General features: G+C 45.5%; 1 protein-coding gene across 2 annotated transcripts; it reads right to left on the bottom strand.

Moving 5' to 3' along the window:
• Positions 1-259: 259 nt before the first annotated feature.
• Positions 260-19,213, bottom strand: LOC139547864 (zinc finger protein 271-like). Of its 2 annotated transcripts, XR_011669608.1 has the most exons (3): positions 18,364-19,213; positions 2,098-5,024; positions 260-2,047 (listed from the first exon to the last, which is right to left on the bottom strand). XR_011669608.1 is itself a non-coding variant. In XM_071357008.1 (2 exons), the coding sequence occupies exons 1-2, from the start codon at positions 18,695-18,697 to the stop codon at positions 3,334-3,336; spliced, it is 2,025 nt and encodes a 674-aa protein (XP_071213109.1). In that variant the 5' UTR covers positions 18,698-19,213; the 3' UTR covers positions 260-3,333. The 2 variants fall into 2 exon arrangements, 1 of the variants encoding a protein (XP_071213109.1); XM_071357008.1 differs by having other exon boundaries at positions 260-5,024.
• Positions 19,214-25,027: the final 5,814 nt, after the last annotated feature.

Here is a 25,027-nt window from a genome sequence, read left to right as displayed (position 1 = left end):
TTACATTTAGCTCATTTCATTCCGCACCAATCAGTGTGGACAGAGCAGCTTGCTAGTTGTTTACATGCGTGATGGACAGACAAGTGTAGAGTGCAAGATGCCACATACATTTTGCGGGTGGCGAGAGCGAGAGAGGGAGGAGCAGGCTTGAAGCGCCTAGCGTCTTGTTGTTTGAAGACGATAATAATAAGATAATACGTTTATATGGCTTTTTTTTAAATGTATATTTTTTCCTTTATTTGATAAATTCTTTTTAAAAAAATAACTTTTTCTCACCAATTTCGTGGTATCCAATTGGTAGTTACAGTCTTGTCCCATCGCTGCAACTCCCGTACGGACTCGGGAGAGGCGAATGTCGAGAGCCGTGCGTCCTCCGAAACACAACCCAGCCAAGCCGCACTGCTTCTTGACACAATGCCCATCCAACCCGGAAGCACCAATGTGGTGGAGTAAACACCGTACACCTGGCAACCGCGTCGGCGTGCATTACGCCCGGCCCGCCACAGGCGTCGCTAGGGCGCGATGTGACAACAACATCCCTGCCGGCCAAACCCTCCACTAACCCGGACGATGCTGGGCCAAACCCTCCCCTAACCCGGACGATGCTGGGGGCCAAACCCTCCACTAACCCGGACGATGCTGGGCCAAACCCTCCCCTAACCCGGACAATGCTGGGCCAAACCCTCCGCTAACCCGGACGATGCTGGGCCAATTGTGCGCCGCCCCATTGCTCTCCCGGTCGTGGACGAATGCGAGCCTGGACTGGAACAGGATGTCTAGTGACGCAGCTAGCACTAACACAGAACCTGGACTAGAACCAGGATCTCTAGTGACGCAGCTAGCACTGAGACAGAGCCGGGACTAGAACCAGGATCTCTAGTGGCACAGCTAGCACTGAGACAGAACCTGGACTAGAACCAGGATCTCTTGTGACACAGCTAGCACTGCAGTGCCTTAGACCACTGAGACAGAGCCGGGACTAGAACCAGGATCTCTAGTGACACAGCTAGCACTGAGACAGAACATGGACTAGAACCAGGACCTCTAGTGACACAGCTAGCACTGAGACAGAACATGGACTAGAACCAGGATCTCTAGTGACAGAACCTGGACTAGAACCAGGATCTCTAGTGACACAGCTAGCACCGAGACAGAACATGGACTAGAACCAGGACCTCTAGTGACACAGCTAGCACTGAGACAGAGCCTGGACTAGAACCAGGATCTCTAGTGACACAGCTAGCACTGAGACAGAGCCTGGACTAGAACCAGGATCTCTAGTGACACAGCTGGTACTGAGACAGAGCCGGGACTAGAACCAGGATCTCTAGTGACACAGCTAGCACTGAGACAGAGCCTGGACTAGAACCAGGATCTCTAGTGACACAGCTGGCACTGAGACAGAGCCGGGACTAGAACCAGGATCTCTAGTGGCACAGCTAGCACTGAGACAGAACCTGGACTAGAACCAGGATCTCTAGTGACACAGCTAGCACTGAGACAGAGCCTGGACTAGAACCAGGATCTCTCGTGACACAGCTAGCACTGAGACAGAACCTGGACTAGAACCAGGATCTCTAGTGACACAGCTAGCACTGAAACAGAGCCGGGACTAGAACCAGGATCTCTAGTGACATAGCTAGCACTGAGACAGAGCCTGGACTAGAACCAGGATGTCTAGTGACACAGCTAGCACTGAGACAGAGCCTGGACTAGAACCAGGATCTCTAGTGGTACAGCTAGCACTGAAACAGAGCCTGGACTAGAACCAGGATCTCTAGTGGTACAGCTAGCACTGAGACAGAGCCTGGACTAGAACCAGGATCTCTAGTGACACAGCTAGCACTGCGATGCCTTAGACCACTGAGACAGAGACTGGACTAGAACCAGGATCTCTAGTGGCACAGCTAGCACTGAGACAGAGCCTGGACTAGAACCAGGATCCAGCTAGCACTGAGACAGAACCTGGACTAGAACCAGGATCTCTAGTGACACTGAGACAGAACCTGGATTAGAACCAGGATCTCTAGTGACACTGAGACAGAGCCTGGACTAGTACCAGGATCTCTAGTGACACAGCTAGCACTGAGACACAGCCGGGACTAGAACCAGGATCCAGCTAGCACTGAGACAGAGCCTGGACTAGAACCAGGATCCGCTGTGCCACTCTGGAGGCCCTGTTGGCATTCCCAGTGTTTCCAGATTTCTATGAACTATGACCTATAATATGAGTGAAATACTTTCCTTCCAATCTTTTTTTATTTATTAAGAAAAAGCAGTTTTTTTGTGTTGGAATGGTGAGTGCGTACCCCAACAACAGAATGGTGTGGGCGTACCCCAACAACAGAATGGTGTGGGCGTACCCCAACAACAGAATGGTGTGAGCGTACCCCAACAACAGAATGGTGTGGGCGTACCCCAACAACAGAATGGTGTGGGTCGTACCCCAACAACAGAAAGGTGTGGGCGTACCCCAACAACAGAATGGTGTGGGTCGTACCCCAACAACAGAATGGTGTGGGCGTACCCCAACAACAGAAAGGTGTGGACGTACCCCAACAACAGAAAGGTGTGGGCGTATCCCAACAACAGAAAGGTGTGGCTCGTACCCCAACAACAGAAAGGTGTGGGCGTACCCCAACAACAGAAAGGTGTGGGCGTACCCCAACAACAGAAATGTGTGGTTCGTACCCCAACAACAGAAATGTGTGGGCGTACCCCAACAACAGAAATGTGTGGGTCGTACTCCAACAACAGAAAGGTGTGGTTCGTACCCCAACAACAGAAAGGTGTGGTCGTACCCCAACAACAGAAATGTGTGGGTCGTACTCCAACAACAGAAAGGTGTGGGTCGTACCCCAACAACAGAAAGGTGTGGGTCGTACCCCAACAGCAGAAAGGTGTGGACGTACCCCAACAACAGAAAGGTGTGGGTCGTACCCCAACAGCAGAAAGGTGTGGGTCGTACCCCAACAGCAGAAAGGTGTGGGTCGTACCCCAACAGCAGAAAGGTGTGGGCGTACCCCAACAACAGAAAGGTGTGGGTCGTACCCCAACAGCAGAAAGGTGTGGGTCGTACCCCAACAACAGGGAGATAACGTGTTCTATGAGGAAATAGTATTTTTAAAACAGTCTGTTTGAGATACAAGTTTGAGGGTCAATTTATGCTTTGGCCACAAATATGAGTATAGGATGTCTCAACATTATTTTGATGAGTTAACAGAATATTAACTTTTTCAAGTTAAATTTTCACTGGACAGTTACTTTAAAATAACGTTATTAACCGGTTACCATACTTAAAAAATAACGGTTCTGTTTCAAAAACTGTTGAGATCACTTTCTTTCCCGGTTCGGTTTCTGTTTCTTCATTTTTTTGGTTCTTACGCGGTTTTCTGTTCTGTTCTCCGAACCGTTTCCAACTCCTGGGGTCATTGTTAAAACTGAGTGTGTTTTCTCATGCCTTTTCAAGTTCACTAACTGGGTAAAATCCTTTCCACACTGCGGACAATGGAACGACTTCTCTCCTGTGTGTATTTTCTCATGCCTTTTCAGGTTCCCTATCTGGGTAAAACCCTTTCCACACTGGGAACATTGGAAAGGTTTCTCTCTTGTGTGTGTCCTTTTATGGTCTTTCAGGTTCCCTAACCGTGTAAAACCCTTTCCACACTGGGAGCATTGGAACGGCTTCTCTCTTGTGTGTAATTTTTCATGTTTGTTTAGGTTCCCTAACTTGGTAAAATTCTTTCCACACATAGAGCAATGGTAAGCTGTCTCCCATGTGTGTGTCCTTTCATGCTCCTTCAGGCTCCCTAACCTTTTAAAACAATTTCCACACTTGGAACATTGGAACGGCTTCTCTCCGGTGTGGGTTCTCTCATGCTTTTTCAGGTTCCCTAACCATGTAAAATTCTTTCCACACTGGGAACATTGGAAAGGCTTCTCTCCTGTGTGTACTCTTTGATGGTCCTTCAGGTTCCCTAACCGTGTAAAACCTTTCCCACACTGGGTGCATTGGAAAGGTTTCTCTCCTGTGTGTAATTGTTTGTGTTTTTTTAGGTTCCCTAACTTGGTAAAATTCTTTCCACACAGAGAGCAATGGTAAGATGTCTCCCCTGTGTGTGCCCTTTCATGCACCTTCAAGCTCCCTAACTGTGTAAAACTCTTTCCACAATGGGAGCATTGGAACGGCTTTTCTCCTGTGTGTGTTCTCTCGTGCTTTTTCAGGCTCCCTAAGAGGGTAAAACCCTTTCCACACTGGGAACATTGAAAACGCTTCTCTCCTGTGTGTATTATTTTATGTTCGTTCAGGCTCCGTAACCGTGTAAAACTCTTTCCACACTGGGAGCATTGGAAAGGCTTCTCTCCTGTGTGTACTCTTTTGTGATCCTTCAGGTTCCCTAACCGTGTAAAACCCTTCCCACACTGGGAGCATTGGAAAGGCTTCTCTCCTGTGTGTAATTCTGTATGTTTTATAAGGTTCCTTAACTTGGTAAAATCTTTTCCACACAAAGAGCAATGGTAAGATGTCTCCCCTGTGTGTATCCTTTCATGCTCCTTCAAGCTCTCTAACTGTGTAAAACTCTTTACACACTGGGAGCATTGGAACGGTTTCTCTCCTGTGTGTGTTCTCTCATGCTTTTTCAGGTTCCCTAACCACCTAAAGCCCTTTTCACACCGGGAGCATTGAAAAGGCTTCTCTCCTGTGTGTATAATTTTATGTTCTTTCAGGCTCCCTAACCGTGTAAAACTCTTTCCACACTGGGAACATTGGAACGGCTTCTCTCCTGTGTGTATTCTCTCATGCCTTTTCAGGTTCCCTAACCGTGTAAAACTCTTTCCACATTGGGAACATTGTGAAGTCTTCTCTCCTGTGTCTGTTCTATCATGACTTTTCAGCTTCCATAACCACTTAAAACTCTTTTTACACTGGGACCAGTGATGTCGTCTCGCTGGTTTGGGCGTCTCTGGGTCTGGTTCCTCTGAAGGACTCTTCCTGCTGTCAGAGTGAGAGTCTGGTATCTCTCCTGCCAAAGACAAACAGAGTATTTGGTTAAACAGAGAGACCTAAATGAAATCTCCACATTATAAAACTGTCTTTCCTATTGAGGTTTAATCCAGACTAGATCGCTCATAATAAAATAGCAAATTTGCATCCTGGATGCTGATTGGTTGATAGCATTAGTTATTCACGATAATTCATGGGTAATGGCTGTTAAGAGTTCCATTTGAATTATCCATACACATCCACTGTCCCACAGCCCTGCCAGGCAATTTATAAACTAATCTCCACTGTCCAGCCAGGCAATTTATAAACTAATCTCCACTGTCCCACAGCCCTGCCAGGCAATTTATAAACTAATCTCCACTGTCCCACAGCCAAGCCAGGCAATTTATAAACTAATCTCCACTGTCCCACAGCCCTGCCAGGCAATTTATAAACTAATCTCCACTGTCCAGCCAGGCAATTTATAAACTAATCTCCACTGTCCCACAGCCCTGCCAGGCAATTTATAAACTAATCTCCACTGTCCCACAGCCAAGCCAGGCAATTTATAAACTAATCTCCACTGTCCCACAGCCCTGCCAGGCAATTTATAAACTAATCTCCACTGTCCAGCCAGGCAATTTATAAACTAATCTCCACTGTCCCACAGCCAAGCCAGGCAATTTATAAACTAATCTCCACTGTCCCACAGCCCTGCCAGGCAATTTATAAACTAATCTCCACTGTCCCACAGCCAAGCCAGGCAATTTATAAACTAATCTCCACTGTCCAGCCAGGCAATTTATAAACTAATCTCCACTGTCCCACAGCCCAGCCAGGCAATTTATAAACTAATCTCCCCTGTCCCACAGCCAAGCCAGGCAATTTATAAACTAATCTCCCCTGTCCCACAGCCAAGCCAGGCAATTTATAAACTAATCTCCACTGTCCAGCCAGGCAATTTATAAATTAATCTCCACTGTCCCACAGCCCTGCCAGGCAATTTATAAACTAATCCCCACTGTCCCACAGCCCAGCCAGGCAATTTATAAACTAATCTCCACTGTCCCACAGCCCGGCCAGGCAATTTATAAATTAATCTCCACTGTCCCACAGCCCTGCCAGGCAATTCATAAACTAATCTCCACTGTCCCACAGCCCAGCCAGGCAATTTATAAACTAATCTCCACTGTCCCACAGCCCAGCCAGGCAATTCATCAACTAATCTCCACTGTCCCACAGCCCAGCCAGGCAATTTATAAACGAATCTCCACTGTCCCACAGCCCAGCCAGGCAATTTATAAACTAATCTCCACTGTCCCACAGCCCAGCCAGGAAATGTATAAACTAATCTCCACTGTCCCACAGCCCAACCAGGCAATTCATCAACTAATCACCACTGTCCCACAGCCTTGCCAGGCAATTTCTAAACTAATCTCCACTGTCCCACAGCCTTGCCAGGCAATTTCTAAACTAATCTCCACTGTCCCACAGCCCAGCCAGGAAATTTATAAACGAATCTCCACTGTCCCACAGCCCAGCCAGGCAATTTATAAACTAATCCCCACTGTCCCACAGCCCAGCCAGGAAATTTATAAACGAATCTCCACTGTCCCACAGCCCAGCCAGGCAATTTATAAACTAATCCCCACTGTCCCACAGCCCAGCCAGGCAATTTATAAACTAATCTTCACTGTCCCACAGCCCAGCCAGGCAATTTATAAACTAATCTCCACTGTCCCACAGCCCAGCCAGGCAATTCATCAACTAATCACCACTGTCCCACAGCCTTGCCAGGCAATTTCTAAACTAATCTCCACTGTCCCACAGCCCAGCCAGGCAATTCATCAACTAATCTCCACTGTCCCACAGCCTTGCCAGGCAATTTCTAAACTAATCTCCACTGTCCCACAGCCCAGCCAGGCAATTTATAAACGAATCTCCACTGTCCCACAGCCCAGCCAGGCAATTTATAAACTAATCTCCACTGTCCCACAGCCCAGCCAGGAAATGTATAAACTAATCTCCACTGTCCCACAGCCCAACCAGGCAATTCATCAACTAATCACCACTGTCCCACAGCCTTGCCAGGCATTTTCTAAACTAATCTCCACTGTCCCACAGCCTTGCCAGGCAATTTCTAAACTAATCTCCACTGTCCCACAGCCCAGCCAGGAAATTTATAAACGAATCTCCACTGTCCCACAGCCCAGCCAGGCAATTTATAAACTAATCCCCACTGTCCCACAGCCCAGCCAGGAAATTTATAAACGAATCTCCACTGTCCCACAGCCCAGCCAGGCAATTTATAAACTAATCCCCACTGTCCCACAGCCCAGCCAGGCAATTTATAAACTAATCTTCACTGTCCCACAGCCCAGCCAGGCAATTTATAAACTAATCTCCACTGTCCCACAGCCCAGCCAGGCAATTCATCAACTAATCACCACTGTCCCACAGCCTTGCCAGGCAATTTCTAAACTAATCTCCACTGTCCCACAGCCCAGCCAGGCAATTCATCAACTAATCTCCACTGTCCCACAGCCTTGCCAGGCAATTTCTAAACTAATCTCCACTGTCCCACAGCCCAGCCAGGCAATATATAAACTAATCTCCACTGTCCCACAGCCCAGCCAGGCAATTCATCAACTAATCTCCACTGTCCCACAGCCTTGCCAGGCAATTTCTAAACTAATCTCCACTGTCCCACAGCCCAGCCAGGCAATTCATAAACTAATCTCCACAGTCCCACAGCCCAGCCAGGCAATTTATAAACGAATCTCCACTGTCCCACAGCCCAGCCAGGCAATTTATAAACAAATCTCCACTGTCCCACAGCCCAGCCAGGCAATTTATAAACTAATCTCCACTGTCCCACAGCCCAGCCAGGCAATTTATAAACTAATCTCCACTGTCCCACAGCCCAGCCAGGCAATTTATAAACTAATCTCCACTGTCCCACAGGCCAGCCAGGCAATTTATAAACTAATCTCCACTGTCCCACAGCCCAGCCAGGCAATTCATCAACTAATCACCATTGTCCCACAGCCTTGCCAGGCAATTTCTAAACTAATCTCCACTGTCCCACAGCCCAGCCAGGCAATTCATCAACTAATCTCCACTGTCCCACAGCCTTGCCAGGCAATTTCTAAACTAATCTCCACTGTCCCACAGCCCAGCCAGGCAATATATAAACTAATCTCCACTGTCCCACAGCCCAGCCAGGCAATTCATCAACTAATCTCCACTGTCCCACAGCCTTGCCAGGCAATTTCTAAACTAATCTCCACTGTCCCACAGCCCAGCCAGGCAATTCATAAACTAATCTCCACAGTCCCACAGCCCAGCCAGGCAATTTATAAACGAATCTCCACTGTCCCACAGCCCAGCCAGGCAATTTATAAACTAATCTCCACTGTCCCACAGCCTTGCCAGGCAATTTATAAACTAATCCCCACTGTCCCACAGCCCAGCCAGGCAATTTATAAACTAATCTCCACTGTCCCACAGCCCTGCCAGGCAATTCATAAACTAATCTCTACTGTCCCACAGCCAAGCCAGGCAATTTATAAACTAATCTCCACTGTCCCACAGCCCAGCCAGGCAATTTATAAACTAATCTCCACTGTCCCACAGCCCAGCCAGGCAATTTATAAACTAATCTCCACTGTCCCACAGCCCAGCCAGGCAATTCATCAACTAATCTCCACTGTCCCACAGCCCAGCCAGGCAATTTATAAACGAATCTCCACTGTCCCACAGCCCAGCCAGGCAATTTATAAACTAATCTCCACTGTCCCACAGCCCAGCCAGGCAATTTATAAACTAATCTCCACTGTCCCACAGCCTTGCCAGGCAATTTCTAAACTAATCTCCACTGTCCCACAGCCCAGCCAGGCAATTTATAAACTAATCTCCACTGTCCCACAGCCCAGCCAGGCAATTCATCAACTAATCACCACTGTCCCACAGCCTTGCCAGGCAATTTCTAAACTAATCTCCACTGTCCCACAGCCCAGCCAGGCAATTCATCAACTAATCTCCATTGTCCCACAGCCTTGCCAGGCAATTTCTAAACTAATCTCCACTGTCCCACAGCCCAGCCAGGCAATTTATAAACTAATCTCCACTGTCCCACAGCCCAGCCAGGCAATTTATAAACTAATCTCCACTGTCCCACAGCCTTGCCAGGCAATTTCTAAACTAATCTCCACTGTCCCACAGCCCAGCCAGGCAATTTATAAACTAATCTCCACTGTCCCACAGCCCAGCCAGGCAATTCATCAACTAATCACCACTGTCCCACAGCCTTGCCAGGCAATTTCTAAACTAATCTCCACTGTCCCACAGCCCAGCCAGGCAATTCATCAACTAATCTCCATTGTCCCACAGCCTTGCCAGGCAATTTCTAAACTAATCTCCACTGTCCCACAGCCCAGCCAGGCAATTTATAAACTAATCTCCACTGTCCCACAGCCCAGCCAGGAAATTCATAAACTAATCTCCACTATCCCACAGCCCAGCCAGGCAATTTATAAACTAATCTCTACTGTCCCACAGCCCAGCCAGGCAATTTATCAACGAATCTCCACTGGACAAAATAATCTAGATGTGCTTCTAGTCCAGCATTTGGTTTGCAACAGAAAGGAAGTAAACCTCTGCAACTGTTAGAACCATTTTGTATGTAAATAAAATGTGGATAGAACTTATCGTGTAGATTTAATATTAGACACTTTTTACCCTCTTCATTTTAGAGCCCTTTTTGAGTTAGTTTTACCATCAATTTCAACCTGTTTTATCATCAATATCATCAGTGTAGATGAAGGAGAGGAGACGGGTCAATATCATCAGTGTAGATGAAGGAGAGGAGACGGGTCAATATCATCAGTGTAGATGAAGGAGAGGAGACGGGTCAATATCATCAGTGTAGATGAAGGGGAGGAGATGGGTTAAAGAAGGATTTTTAAGGATTTTTAAGCCTTGAGACAACTGAGACATGGATTGTGTCTGTGTGTCATTCAGAGGGTGAATAGGCATGACAGAATACTACAGGGTATGGTGGGAGGTACAAAGCACACCGGTTCGTGTCAAGAACTGCAATGCTGCAGGGTTTTTAAAACTCAACAGTTTCCTGTGTTTATCAAGAATGGTCCACCACCAAAACGACATCCAGACAAATTGACACAACTGTGGGAAGAGTTCATGGGGCAGCAACCCTGTGGAATGCTTTCGACACCTCGTAGAGTCCATGCCCCGATATACAGAGCCTTCGGAAAGTATTCAGACCCCTAGACTTTTTCCACATTTTGTTACATTACAGCCTTATTCTAAAATTGATTTAATAAATAAAAATCCTTAGCAATCTTAACACAATACCCCATAATGACAAAGCAAAAATTGGTTTTTAGACATTTCTGCAAATTTATTACAAATAAAAAACAGAAATATCTTTTTACACAACTATTCAGACCCTTTGCTATGACACTTCGAAATTGAGCTCAGATGCATCCTGATTCCATTGATCATCCTTGAGATGTTTCTACAACTTGATTGGAGTCCACTTGTGGTAAATTCAATTGATTGGACATGATTTGGAAAGGCACACACCGAGGGTTGCACATTTTGGGAAATATTCAGAGGTGGAAACTTTCCGTGGGAATATATGTAAATTAACGGGAATATATGTAAATTAACGGGAATATATGTAAATTAACGGGAATATATGTAAATTAATGGGAATATACGTAAATTAACGGTAATATATGTAAACTAACGGGAATATATGCAAATTAGCGGAAATATATGTAAATTAACGGGAATATACGTAAATTAACGGCAATATATGTAAATTAGCGGGAATATCTGTAAATTAGCGGGAATATATGCACATGTATATTAATACAGTGGCTTGCGAAAGTATTCACCCCCTTGGCATTTTTCCTATTTTGTTGCCTTACAACCTGGAATTAAAATAGATTTTTTGGGGGGGGGTTTGTATCACTTGATTTACACAACATGCCTACCACTTTTTATTGTGAAACAAACAAGAAATAAGACCAAAAAAAAACTGAAAACTTGAACTTGCATAACTAGTCACCCCCCCCCAAAGGCAATACTTTGTAGAGCCACCTTTTGCAGCAATTACAGCTGCAAGTCTCTTGGGGTATGTCTCTATAAGCTTGGCACATCTAGCCACTGGGATTTTTGCCCATTCTTCAAGGCAAAACTGCTCCAGCTTCTTCAAGTTGGATGGGTTCTGCTGGTGTACAGCAATCTTTAAGTGATACCACATATTCTCAATTCGATTGAGATCTGGGCTTTGACTAGGCCATTCCAAGACATTTAAATGTTTCCCCTTAAACCACTTGAGTGTTGCTTTAGCAGTATGCTTAGGGTTATTGTCCTGCTGGAAGGTGAACCTCCGTCCCAGTCTCAAATCTCTGGAAGACTGAAACAGGTTTCCCCCAAGAATTACCCTGTATTTAGCACCATCCATCATTCTTTCAATTCTGACGAGTTTCCCAGTCCCTGCCGATGAAAAACATCTCCACAGCATGATGCTGCCACCACCATGCTTCACTGTGGGGATGGTGTTCTCGGGGTGATGAGAGGTGTTGGGTTTGCTACAGACATAGCGTTTTCCTTGATGGCCAATAAGCTCAATTTTAGTCTCATCTGACCAGAGTACATTCTTCCATATGTTTGAGGAGTCTCCCACATGCCTTTTGGTGAACTCCAAACGCGTTTGCTTATTTTTTTCTTCAAGCAATGGCTTTTTTCTGGCCACTCTTCCGTATAGCCCAGCTCTGTGTTAAAGTGGTCCTATGGCCAGGTACTCCAATCTCCGCTGTGGAGCTTTGCAGCTCCTTCAGGGTTATCTTTGGTCTCTTTGTTGCCTCTCTGATTAATGCCCTCCTTGCCTGGTCCGTGAGTTTTGGTGGGCAGCCCTCTCTTGGCAGGTTTGTTGTGGTGCCATATTCTTTCCATTTTTTAATAATGGATTTAATGGTGCTTTGTGGGATGTTCAAATGTTCTGATATAACCCAACCCTGATCTGTATTTCTCCACAACCCTGATCTGTACTTCTCCACAACCCTGATCTGTACTTCTCCACAACCCTGATCTGTACTTCTCCACAACCCTGATCTGTATTTCTCCACAACCCTGATCTGTATTTCTCCACAACCCAGATCTGTATTTCTCCACAACCCAGATGTGTACTTCTCCACAACCCTGATCTGTACTTCTCCACAACCCTGATCTGTATTTCTCCACAACCCATATCTGTATTTCTCCACAACCCTGATCTGTACTTCTCCACAACCCTGATCTGTACTTCTCCACAACCCTGATCTGTACTTCTCCACAACCCTAATCTGTACTTCTCCACAACCCTGATCTGTACTTCTCCACAACCCTGATCTGTACTTCTCCACAACCCTGATCTGTACTTCTCCACAACCCTGATCTGTACTTCTCCACAACCCTGATCTGTACTTCTCCACAACCCTGATCTGTACTTCTCCACAACCCTGATCTGTACTTCTCCACAACCCTGATCTGTACTTCTCCACAACCCTGATCTGTATTTCTCCACAACCCAGATCTGTACTTCTCCACAACCCAGATCTGTACTTCTCCACAACCCTGATCTGTACTTCTCCACAACCCTGATCTGTATTTCTCCACAACCCAGATCTGTACTTCTCCACAACCCTGATCTGTACTTCTCCACAACCCTGATCTGTACTTCTCCACAACTTTGTCCCTGACCTGTTGGGAGAGGTCCTACTGTAGACATAATTGGATATATTTACCATATCATACGGAGACAGAAACCTTTTACCTTATCGTAACTACTGTAGACATAATTGCAAATTATTAAATCCTTCCAATATAATTTTTTTTTTAATTAAAAGAATTGACTCTTCACATGGGATGATTTCACTGAACAACAAAAAGAAAGGGAATATTGAATGATCCCAATGATCCATCAGATCTCCCAAAAACATTTTCATCTGTAAGATGATAGTGTAGAAACAAAAGCTTTGTTTGTCTTCCTCTCAGGCTTCCATGTCTCCTCCCTGGACCTCCTCAATGTCCACCTCTTGAACATCAGACTCTGAGGCCTCATCTTCACTGTCACTTTCCAACCTTGTTGAGGATGGCTCGTTGTCAGGCTCAAAAAGCCTCAAATTTGCCCAGATGGCCACAAATGTATTTTTCAACCCTTATATTGGTCAGCCTGTTGTTTGCTTTGGTGTGTGTGTTCCCAAACAAGGACCAGTTCTGCTCTGAGGCGGCTGATGTTGGTGGGATTTGGAGGATGATGGAGGCAACAGGGGAAAGAGCCTCAGATCCACAAAGTCCCTTCCACCAGGTGGCTGATGAGATATGTTGGCACGACTGCCATATTACATCTCCATCCCAAAGCCCTTGCTTGGAAGTGTACTTCGCCAGACTGCCAAGAACCTTGCCCTCATCCAGGCCATGGTGGCGAGACACGGTAGTGATGACAACATAGGCCTTGTTGATCTCTGCACCAGACAGGATGCTCATGCCAGCATACTTGGGGTCCAACATGTACGCTGTGGCGTGTATGGGCTTCAGGCAGAAAGGGTATTTCAGAACTGCAGTTTCCTCTGCTTGGAGCAACAGTGAAGTGGGCTGGACAGTACGCATTTCTTCTCTTACATCTGCAAGCAGAGTCTGAACATCAGACAGGATGGCATTGTCTCCCTCAATCCGTGCAATGGCTACTGCTATAGGTTTCAGGCTGCTTACCACTCTCTCCCAAAATACATCATCCAGGAGGATCCTCTTGATGGGGCTGTCCATATCGTCAGCTGTGATATAACCATTTCTTGGAGAGACTCCTTCCCCTCCAGGAAGTCAAACATGATGACAACACCACCCCAACGGGTGTTGCTGGGCAGCTTCAATGTGGTGCTCTTATTCTTCTCACTTTGCTTGGTGAGGTAGATTGCTGCTATAACTTGATGACCCTTCACATACCTAACCATTTCCTTGGCTCTCTTGTAGAGTGTATCCATTGTTTTCAGTGCCATGATGTCCTTGATGAGCAGATTCAAAGCATGAGCAGCACAGCCAATGGGTGTGATGTGAGGGTAGGACTCCTCCACTTTAGACCAAGCAGCCTTCATGTTCGCAGCATTGTCTGTCACCAGTGCAAATACCGTCTGTGGTCCAAGGTCATTGATGACTGCCTTCAGCTCATCTGCAATGTAGAGACCGGTGTGTCTGTTGTCCCTTGTGTCTGTGCTCTTGTAGAATAGTGGTTGAGGGGTGGAGATGATGTAGTTAATTATTCCTTACCCACAAACATTCAACCACCCATCAGAGATGATTGAAATACAGTCTGCTTTCTCTATGATTTGCTTGACCTTCACTTGAACTCTGCATCCAGTAAATGAGTAGATAAAGCATGTCTGGTTGGAGGGGTGTCTGCTGGGGCGAAGAACATTCAGAAATCTCTTCCAATACACATTGCCTGTGAGCATCAGAGGTGAACCAGTTCCATACACAGCTCGAGCAAGACATTCATCAGCATTTCTCTGACTACGTTCCTCCATTGAGTCAAAAAAACATCAGATTCCAGGAGGACCATGAGCTGTTGCTATCGATAAGGTGTCTGATTCATCATTTTCACCTCGAATAGAAGTAGAGGGACTTCTGGTTGCTTGTTGTGAGTTGCTGAGGGAACTTTATGCACTTGGACAGATGATTCTGTATCTTTGTTACATTCTACACATATGATTTGGCACAGTATTTGCAAATGTACACAGCTTTTCGTTCTACATTAGCTGCAGTGAAATGTCTCCACACATCAGATAGTGGCATTTTCCTGTAAAGATTAGAAAAACATGAATGAAAAAAAAAAAAAAAAAAATGTAATTCCATGTACAGATAAATAGTTAAGCAGTTAGATTAAACAACTCCTTCGTAAGATAACTGTGTTAAAAATGAAACATGTATGGAAACAGGTGAATTAACACTCCTCAGTTAGCAGGCTCAAGCAAGCTAAAACCCACACGGTATCAAAAACTAACTAGCAGAAAGTTAGAAATTATTTAAACACACTTTGCTGTAGGCTACTATTTACTAGTTAACAAAAAAATAATGTATGTCATATAAAATAAATTCACCCCACCCAGTATTGTAATCAAAACTTACCAGAAATCATGTAGTCCTTGGCTCAGACAGTGTAGTAGTGTGGGCTCAATAGCATCTCATTAGTGTGCAAGATCTTGAGAATCAGCTGTACATGTGATGGAAGAGTGCACTGTGCATGCAGAGGCTTGCAATTCCATTGAATTGGGGTTAGTTTAACCAAAATATGGCACAAGACCTAGAATTGCCTTATGCGTATCCCACAAAAAAAGGTTCACTGTTATAAGCTAACTTTTTTGATGAATTTAAGCAAAATTCCCGAGCTTAACTTCCCATGGAGAATTGGCGGAGAAATTGACCATAAAGTTTGCGACCCTTTGCAACCCTACACACACCTGTCTGTACAAAGTCCCACAGAGTCAGAGCAAAAGCCATGAGGTGGAAGGAATTGTCCGTAGAGCTCCGAGGTGCAAGCATCAGATGTTTTTCAGCAGCAGGGACTGGGAGACTAGTCAGGATCAAGGGAAAGATGAACGGAGCAAAGTGCAGAGAGATCCTTGATGAAAGACCTGCTCCAGAGTGCTCAGGACCTCAGAATGGGGTGAAGACTCACTTTCCAACAGGCCAACGGCCCTAAGCACAGAGTCAAGACAGTGCAGACAGAGCCCGGACTTGAACCCAATCTAACATCTCTGGAGAGACCTGAAAATAGCTGTGCAGCGACACTCCCCATCCAACCTGACAGAGCTTGAGAGGCTCTGCAAAGAAGAATGGGAGAAACTCCCCAAATACAGGTGTGCCAAGCTTGTAGCGTCACACCCAAGAAGACTCAAGGCTGTAATCACTGCGAAAGGTGCTTCAACAATGTACTGAGTAAAAGGGTCTGAAAACCTACGGAAATTTAATATTTCAGTTTTATATTTTAATAGATTTGGAAAAATTGTCATTATGGGATATTGTGTGTAGATTGATGAGGGGGGAAAATAATTTGATAAATTTTAGAATAATGCTGTAACGTAACAAAATGTGGAAAAAGTGAAGGGGTCTGAATACTTTCAGAATGCACTGTATATATACAGAAACAGTCAAAAGTTTGGACACACCTAGTCATTAAAGGGATTTTTCTTTATTTTTACTATTTTCTACATTGTAGAATAATAGTGAAGACATCAAACTATGAAATAACACATATGGAATCATGTAGTAACCAAAACATTCCAGGTGACTACCTCATGAAGCTGGTTGAGAGAATGCCAATAGTGTTCAAAGCTGTCATCAAGGCAAAGGGTGGCTACTTTGAAGAATCTAAAATATAAATATATATTTTGATTTAACACTTTTTTTGGTTACTACATGATTCCATATGTGTTATTTCATAGTTTTGAGGTCTTCACTATTATTCTACAATGTAGAAAATAGAAAATAGTACAAATAAAGAAAAATCCCTTGAATGAGTAGGTGTGTCCAAACTTTTGACTGGTACTTGACAGATCCTTCCTTGTCTTGATTCTGTCCTCTTCGTCATTTGAAATTGATCATTTGAAATCAGACATGGAGATGGCTGTAATATATGATATGGTATCATAGATATTTAAAATCAGATCAGTCTGCCGAAATTATAACTGAACAACTACGGACCAAATACTAACACTATATGATATTTAATCATGTTTTTAAAAAATTATAACTTTCTCTTCCTGGGGTTTATTATGGATCCCCATTAGTTCCTGCCAAGGCAGCACCTACTCTTCCTGGGGTTTATTATGGATCCCCATTAGTTCCTGCCAAGGCAGCAGCTACTCTTCCTGGGGTTTATTATGGATCCCCATTAGTTCCTGTCAAGGCAGCAGCTACTCTTCCTGGATGTCGAGTACAGAGACCGAGCAAATCACTACAGAAAGAGATATTCAGAGACGATTAAAAATAAATAAAAGCATTTGATCCATTAACATTGACAGACCCCCCACTCTTTGTAGCTTTTTCAATTCCTACAGTACAGAACAACATATTCAAGAGTAGAATGTCCTTTTAAAATCACACATTAGTTCAACAACTGCAGAGTTTGTGCTCCTGTTTTATAAGATAGTACTCACTGTATTTACTGGTGTTCATCAGATCAATGTCCCTGTTTATTAAGATAGTACTCACTGTATTTACTGGTGTTAATCAGATCAATGTCCCTGTTTTATAAGATAGTACTCACTGTATTTACTGGTGTTAATCAGATCAATGTCCCTGTTTATTAAGATAGTACTCACTGTATTTACTGGTGTTAATCAGATCAATGTCCCTGTTTTATTAGATAGTACTCACTGTATTTACTGGTGTTAATCAGATCAATGTCCCTGTTTTATAAGATAGTACTCACTGTATTTACTGGTGTTAATCAGATCAACGTCCCTGTTTTATAAGATAGTACTCACTGTATTTACTGGTGTTAATCAGATCAATGTCCCTGTTTTATAAGATAGTACTCACTGTATTTACTGGTGTTAATCAGATCAATGTCCCTGTTTTATAGGATAGTACTCACTGTATTTACTGGTGTTAATCAGATCAATGTCCCTGTTCTATAAGATAGTACTCACTGTATTTACTGGTGTTAATCAGATCAATGTCCCTGTTTTATAAGATAGTACTCACTGTATTTACTGGTGTTAATCAGATCAACGTCCCTGTTTTATAAGATAGTACTCACTGTATTTACTGGTGTTAATCAGATCAATGTCCCTGTTTTATAAGATAGTACTCACTGTATTTACTGGTGTTAATCAGATCAATGTCCCTGTTTTATAAGATAGTACTCACTGTATTTACTGGTGTTAATCAGATCAATGTCCCTGTTTTATAAGATAGTACTCACTGTATTTACTGGTGTTAATCAGATCAATGTCCCTGTTTTATAAGATAGTACTCACTGTATTTACTGGTGTTAATCAGATCAATGTCCCTGTTTTATAAGATAGTACTCACTGTATTTACTGGTGTTAATCAGATCAATGTCCCTGTTTTATAAGATAGTACTCACTGTATTTACTGGTGTTAATCAGATCAATGTCCCTGTTTTATAAGATAGTACTCACTGTATTTACTGGTGTTAATCAGATCAATGTCCCTGTTTTATAAGATAGTACTCACTGTATTTACTGGTGTTAATCAGATCAATGTCCCTGTTTTATAAGATAGTACTCACTGTATTTACTGGTGTTAATCAGATCAATGTCCCTGTTTTATAAGATAGTACTCACTGTATTTACTGGTGTTAATCAGTTCTCCAGTCCTCTGTTCTTCTTCGTCCTCCAATGTGACAGTAATCTCCCCCTCCTCTTCCTTCGCTCCAAAAACGTCTTCCTCTTCTTTCACTGTAACAGTCATCTCCCCCTCCTCTTCCTCCTTCACTCCAAAAACGTCTTCCTCTTCTTTCACTGTAACAGTCATCTCGCCCTCCTCTTCCTCCTTCACTCCAAAAACGTCTTCCTCTTCTTTCACTGTGACAGTCATGTCCCCCTCTTTCGTTCCAAAGACTGCATCCTCCTCTTTCTCTTCCTTCTCCTCCTCATCTTCTTTCACGGTAGTCAACATCCTCCTCCTCTTTCACTCTGAAAGCGAATTTCTCTTATTCTTTCACTGTAAAAACCTCCTATTATTTCACTCTGAAAGCGTCTTTCTCTTATTCTTCTTTCACTGTAACAGCCTCCTCTTCCACGAAACCCTCTTTCTCCGTCTAGCAGACCTCTTCTTTAGCAGCTGGGGGAGTAGTTTAGTGACTTTATGGTCGTTGATGTTAGCTAGCTAGCTAGTTAGCGTTAGCCTAGTCCTACTGCTAAGTTAACCAGCTAGCTAGATGTCAAACAACGTAAATATTATATTAAATGGGGTAACAGCTAGACGACAACAAAAAACATGTGTTTAAAACACAGTGGCTTATATATACGTCGAAATCTTCGAAAGAGCTCCAATATTTCGGCTATGTTGGCTAGTAAGCTACCGAGGTGGCTGGCTGGCTAACTGTTATTGTTGAAGACGCATCCCGTCCACTAGATTATACGTCACACTCTGGCAGCGTCTCCCGGAAGACGCACATCGCCAACTGCTGACTGGAGTGGGAAACGCAGTTGAGAGAAGTTTATTTTATTTCGATAACATTTTTTTTTTTTTACATTTTAATTTATTTTCATTAAATAATATTATTATATCTAGACGTACAAAGGAAAAGCATCGTGTTTGATTGATAGGTGCCGATTTGTAATGAGTGAGATGATAGTTCAAAACAAACCTAACTGCATGTCCAGGCCCTGGTATATCATGACACTGTACAAACCTAACTGCATGCCCAGGCCCTGGTATATCATCACACTGTACAAACCTAACTGCATGCCCAGGCCCTGGTATATCATCACACTGTACAAACCTAACTGCATGCCCAGGCCCTGGTATATCATCACACTGTACAAACCTAACTGCATGCCCAGGCCCTGGTATATCACCAGACTGCATACAAACCTAACTACATGCATAGCCCCTGGTATATCGCCAGACTGTACAAACCTAACTGCATGCATAGTCCCTGGTATATCACCAGACTGCATACAAACCTAACTGCATCCATAGTCGAGCTGGGCATCTCCGGCGCGGCCCACGCTTGGATTGCGTCCTACCTGACAGGTCGCTCCTACCAGGTGGCGTGGCGAGAATCTGTCTCCGCACCACGTGCTCTCACCACTGGTGTCCCCCAGGGCTCTGTTCTAGGCCCTCTCCTATTCTCGCTATACACCAAGTCACTTGGCTCTGTCATATCCTCACATGGTCTCTCCTATCATTGCTATGCAGACGACACACAATTAATCTTCTCCTTTCCCCCCTCTGATAACCAGGTGGTGAATCGCATCTCTGCATGTCTGGCAGACATATCAGTGTGGATGACGGATCACCACCTCAAGCTGAACCTCGGCAAGACGGAGCTGCTCTTCCTCCCGGGGAAGGACTGCCCGTTCCATGATCTCGCCATCACGGTTGACAACTCCATTGTGTCCTCCTCCCAGAGTGCTAAGAACCTTGGCGTGATCCTGGACAACACCCTGTCGTTCTCAACTAACATCAAGGCGGTGACCCGTTCCTGTAGGTTCATGCTCTACAACATTCGCAGAGTACGACCCTGCCTCACGCAGGAAGCGGCGCAGGTCCTAATCCAGGCACTTGTCATCTCCCGTCTGGATTACTGCAACTCGCTGTTGGCTGGGCTCCCTGCCTGTGCCATTAAACCCCTACAACTCATCCAGAACGCCGCAGCCCGTCTGGTGTTCAACTTTCCCAAGTTCTCTCACGTCACCCCGCTCCTCCGCTCTCTCCACTGGCTTCCAGTTGAAGCTCGCATCCGCTACAAGACCATGGTGCTTGCCTACGGAGCTGTGAGGGGAACGGCACCTCCGTACCTTCAGGCTCTGATCAGGCCCTACACCCAAACAAGGGCACTGCGTTCATCCACCTCTGGCCTGCTCGCCTCCCTACCACTGAGGAAGTACAGTTCCCGCTCAGCCCAGTCAAAACTGTTCGCTGCTCTGGCACCCCAATGGTGGAACAAACTCCCTCACGACGCCAGGTCAGCGGAGTCAATCACCACCTTCCGGAGACACCTGAAACCCCACCTCTTTAAGGAATACCTAGGATAGGATAAAGTAATCCTTCTAACCCCCCCCCCTTAAAAGAGTTAGATGCACTATTGTAAAGTGGTTGTTCCACTGGATATCATAAGGTGAATGCACCAATTTGTAAGTCGCTCTGGATAACAGCGTCTGCTAAATGACTTAAATGTAAATGTAATAGTCCCTGGTATATCACCAGACTGCATACAAACCTAACTGCATGTCCAGGCCCTGGTATATCATTGCACTGTACAAACCTAACTGCATGCCCAGGCCCTGGTATATCACCAGACTGTACAAACCTAACTGCATCCCCAGTCCCTGGTATATCACCAGACTACATACAAACCTAACTGCATCCTCAGGCCCTGGTATATCACCAGACTGTACCAACCTAACTGCATGCATAGTCCCTGGTATATCACCAGACTACATACAAACCTAACTACATCCCCAGTCCCTGGTATATCACCAGACTGTACAAACCTAACTACATCCCCAGGCCCTGGTATATCATCACACTGCATGCCCAGGCCCTGGTATATCATCACACTGCATCCCCAGTCCCTGGTATATCACCAGACTGTACAAACCTAACTGCATCCCCAGTCCCTGGTATATCACCAGACTGTACAAACCTAACTACATCCCCAGGCCCTGGTATATCATCACACTGCATGCCCAGGCCCTGGTATATCATCACACTGCATCCCCAGTCCCTGGTATATCACCAGACTGTACAAACCTAACTGCATCCCCAGTCCCTGGTATATCACCAGACTGCATACAAACCTAACTGCATCCATAGTCGAGCTGGGCATCTCCGGCGCGGCCCACGCTTGGATTGCGTCCTACCTGACAGGTCGCTCCTACCAGGTGGCGTGGCGAGAATCTGTCTCCGCACCACGTGCTCTCACCACTGGTGTCCCCCAGGGCTCTGTTCTAGGCCCTCTCCTATTCTCGCTATACACCAAGTCACTTGGCTCTGTCATATCCTCACATGGTCTCTCCTATCATTGCTATGCAGACGACACACAATTAATCTTCTCCTTTCCCCCCTCTGATAACCAGGTGGTGAATCGCATCTCTGCATGTCTGGCAGACATATCAGTGTGGATGACGGATCACCACCTCAAGCTGAACCTCGGCAAGACGGAGCTGCTCTTCCTCCCGGGGAAGGACTGCCCGTTCCATGATCTCGCCATCACGGTTGACAACTCCATTGTGTCCTCCTCCCAGAGTGCTAAGAACCTTGGCGTGATCCTGGACAACACCCTGTCGTTCTCAACTAACATCAAGGCGGTGACCCGTTCCTGTAGGTTCATGCTCTACAACATTCGCAGAGTACGACCCTGCCTCACGCAGGAAGCGGCGCAGGTCCTAATCCAGGCACTTGTCATCTCCCGTCTGGATTACTGCAACTCGCTGTTGGCTGGGCTCCCTGCCTGTGCCATTAAACCCCTACAACTCATCCAGAACGCCGCAGCCCGTCTGGTGTTCAACTTTCCCAAGTTCTCTCACGTCACCCCGCTCCTCCGCTCTCTCCACTGGCTTCCAGTTGAAGCTCGCATCCGCTACAAGACCATGGTGCTTGCCTACGGAGCTGTGAGGGGAACGGCACCTCCGTACCTTCAGGCTCTGATCAGGCCCTACACCCAAACAAGGGCACTGCGTTCATCCACCTCTGGCCTGCTCGCCTCCCTACCACTGAGGAAGTACAGTTCCCGCTCAGCCCAGTCAAAACTGTTCGCTGCTCTGGCACCCCAATGGTGGAACAAACTCCCTCACGACGCCAGGTCAGCGGAGTCAATCACCACCTTCCGGAGACACCTGAAACCCCACCTCTTTAAGGAATACCTAGGATAGGATAAAGTAATCCTTCTAACCCCCCCCCCTTAAAAGAGTTAGATGCACTATTGTAAAGTGGTTGTTCCACTGGATATCATAAGGTGAATGCACCAATTTGTAAGTCGCTCTGGATAACAGCGTCTGCTAAATGACTTAAATGTAAATGTAATAGTCCCTGGTATATCACCAGACTGCATACAAACCTAACTGCATGTCCAGGCCCTGGTATATCATTGCACTGTACAAACCTAACTGCATGCCCAGGCCCTGGTATATCACCAGACTGTACAAACCTAACTGCATCCCCAGTCCCTGGTATATCACCAGACTACATACAAACCTAACTGCATCCTCAGGCCCTGGTATATCACCAGACTGTACCAACCTAACTGCATGCATAGTCCCTGGTATATCACCAGACTACATACAAACCTAACTACATCCCCAGTCCCTGGTATATCACCAGACTGTACAAACCTAACTACATCCCCAGGCCCTGGTATATCATCACACTGCATGCCCAGGCCCTGGTATATCATCACACTGCATCCCCAGTCCCTGGTATATCACCAGACTGTACAAACCTAACTGCATCCCCAGTCCCTGGTATATCACCAGACTGTACAAACCTAACTACATCCCCAGGCCCTGGTATATCATCACACTGCATGCCCAGGCCCTGGTATATCATCACACTGCATCCCCAGTCCCTGGTATATCACCAGACTGTACAAACCTAACTGCATCCCCAGTCCCTGGTATATCACCAGACTGCATACAAACCTAACTGCATCCCCAGTCCCTGGTATATCACCAGACTGTACAAACCTAACTGCATCCCCAGTCCCTGGTATATCACCAGACTGTACAAACCTAACTACATCCCCAGTCCCTGGTATATCACCAGACTGTACAAACCTAACTGCATCCTCAGTCCCTGGTATATCACCAGACTGTACAAACCTAACTGCATCCCCAGTCCCTGGTATATCACCAGACTGTACAAACCTAACTGCATCCCCAGGCCCTGGTATATCACCAGACTACATACAAACCTAACTGCATCCCCAGTCCCTGGTATATCACCAGACTGCATACAAACCTAACTGCATCCCCAGTCCCTGGTATATCACCAGACTGTACAAACCTAACTACATCCCCAGGCCCTGGTATATCACCAGACTGCATACAAACCTAACTGCATCCCCAGTCCCTGGTATATCACCAGACTGCATACAAACCTAACTGCATCCCCAGTCCCTGGTATATCACCAGACTGCATACAAACCTAACTGCATCCCCAGTCCCTGGTATATCACCAGACTGCATACAAACCTAACTGCATCCCCAGTCCCTGGTATATCACCAGACTGCATACAAACCTAACTGCATCCCCAGGCCCTGGTATATCACCAGACTGTACAAACCTAACTACATCCCCAGTCCCTGGTATATCACCAGACTGCATACAAACCTAACTGCATCCCCAGGCCCTGGTATATCACCAGACTGTACAAACCTAACTACATCCCCAGTCCCTGGTATATCACCAGACTGCATACAAACCTAACTACATCCCCAGTCCCTGGTATATCACCAGACTGTACAAACCTAACTACATCCCCAGGCCCTGGTATATCATTACACTGTACAAACCTAACTGCATGCCCAGGCCCTGGTATATTCAGTTGAGGTGGCAGGTAGCCTAGTGGTTAGAGTGTTAGTGTCACGCGAGGGGCTTTTATTCTCTATTTTGGTTAGGCCAGGGTGTGACTAGGGTGGGCATTCTAGTTTCTTTATTTCTATGTTTTCTGTTTCTATGTTTTGGCCGGGTGTGGTTCTCAATCAGGGACAGCTGTCTATCGTTGTCTCTGATTGGGAATCATACTTAGGCAGCCTCTTTTCCCACCTTAGTTGTGGGTAGTTATCTGTGTTAGTGGCCTGTATAGCCCTAGTCAGCGTCACGTTCGGTTTTGTTGTTTCTTGTTTTGTTGGCGACATTTATAACATTAAAAGAAATGTACGCTGACCACGCTGCACCTCGGTCATTTCCACCCTGACGACGTTCGTGACACCCTTGTTTTTGTCACGTTCGTCTTCCTCCTCGTCTGAGGAGGAGAAGTTTGAAGGATCGGAGGACCAATATGCAGCGTGGTATGTGTTCATCTCGATATTTATTTACACAGAGAGCACTTAACGAAACTATACAAAAATAACAAACAACGAACGTGACGCTATATGTAAACAAGTGCAGACACAGGCAACTAACCATAGACAATAACCCACGAAATACCCAAGGAATATGGCTGCCTAAATATGGTTCCCAATCAGAGACAACGATAAACAGCTGCCTCTAATTGAGAACCAATCTAGGCAACCATAGACATACAAAAACACCTAGACTAGTAAAAACACCCATAGA

Source organism: Salvelinus alpinus, chromosome 2 (genome assembly GCF_045679555.1).
Source record: "Salvelinus alpinus chromosome 2, SLU_Salpinus.1, whole genome shotgun sequence".
Classification (NCBI taxonomy): Eukaryota; Metazoa; Chordata; class Actinopteri; order Salmoniformes; family Salmonidae; genus Salvelinus; species Salvelinus alpinus.
Note: the sequence above shows the minus strand (reverse complement) of the source record. Positions and strands in the feature narration are given on the sequence as shown.

Bases quoted from the DNA above. Each gene is read 5' to 3' on its own strand.
- LOC139547864 (XM_071357008.1), bottom strand. From the start codon at position 18,697: ATGTTGACTACCGTGAAAGAAGATGAGGAGGAGAAGGAAGAGAAAGAG. The intron at 5,025-18,363 runs GTGAGTACTATC...TGTCTTTGGCAG, and splicing joins GATTAACACCAGTAAATACA to GAGAGATACCAGACTCTCAC.